General features: G+C 41.2%; 1 protein-coding gene across 1 annotated transcript; it reads right to left on the bottom strand.

Moving 5' to 3' along the window:
* Window positions 1-222: 222 nt before the first annotated feature.
* On the bottom strand, window positions 223-704 carry LOC112625125 (40S ribosomal protein SA-like). Its single transcript, XM_025386338.1, has one exon. The coding sequence runs from the start codon at window positions 650-652 to the stop codon at window positions 293-295; it is 360 nt and encodes a 119-aa protein (XP_025242123.1). The 5' UTR covers window positions 653-704; the 3' UTR covers window positions 223-292.
* Between the last annotated feature and the right edge of the window lie 300 nt (window positions 705-1,004).

The following is a 1,004-nucleotide window of genomic DNA, read 5'->3' as shown; positions in this document are numbered from 1 at the left end:
AAACCAGCAAAATGTTATTTGTGTATATATATATATTATTTTTCTCCCACTTTATACTTTGGATCTGTAATGATTAAAAACTCAATTTTTCTAACCTTACAAGTCTGTGCTTTATTATATCCACAGTTTTGAGTATGATTAATTGACAGTCCCAAAAAGAGTATCTGTTTTAGGAAGGCTTAATTTTCCTTTTGTCTGTGCTTTTATTTATTTATTTATTTATTTTAGAAACTGGTGTTTATTTTCTATCAACTATTTTTCCATGTTGCTTAAGAGCCCGTGTAAGAACAGCTTAAGACCATTCAGTGGTTGCTCCTAGCCATTCAGTGGCCTGAGCAGTGGCAGCTGTAGGCCAGTCTTCCGTGGCAGGCCGAGCACTCCAGTCTTCAGTAGGGAACTGCTGAATAGGCACAGAGGGCACCTGCACACCTTCAGACCAGTCTGCAACCTCAGGCTGAGTAGCAGTGAACTCAGGAGCTGGAGCAGTCCATTCACCCTGAAATTCCTCCTTGGTCACTGTCTTTTCAGCAGTAGCCTGCTCTTCTTTTTCAATCTCTTCAGGATCTCTGTAGAAGTAGAGATCAGGCATGACCTCCCACAGGTGTTCATGGGAAATGGTGCCACGCATATGCAGAACTTCCCGCGCCAGCATCCACTACATCAAACCCACTGAGTGAGCTACCTTGTTGTTGCATGGGATGGCAATGTGCTTTTAAACAACCAGTTTGAAAGCAAGTATTGTGTTTACACTGAAGGCTGCAACAAAGTGAACCACTTTAGCATTTCTTTTTTTTTTTTTTTTTTTTTTTCAGCTTGGTCTTCTAATGCTTTAGCCACCCTCGGCATGTGAGATAACCAACTCTTTCTCTATCATTGTACAAGGGGCAACAACTACCGGTTGCAAGCCACCAAAAACATGGTGTGATTAGTGTGCTATCATTAATTTCATGGATTCTCTGACTTGTTCCTCCTTGACATAGGGGCTTTTTATTTCAGGCTGGCTT

Source organism: Theropithecus gelada, chromosome 5 (genome assembly GCF_003255815.1).
Source record: "Theropithecus gelada isolate Dixy chromosome 5, Tgel_1.0, whole genome shotgun sequence".
Classification (NCBI taxonomy): Eukaryota; Metazoa; Chordata; class Mammalia; order Primates; family Cercopithecidae; genus Theropithecus; species Theropithecus gelada.
The sequence above is the reverse complement of the archived record's forward strand: the minus strand, read 5'-3'. Positions and strand labels throughout refer to the sequence as shown.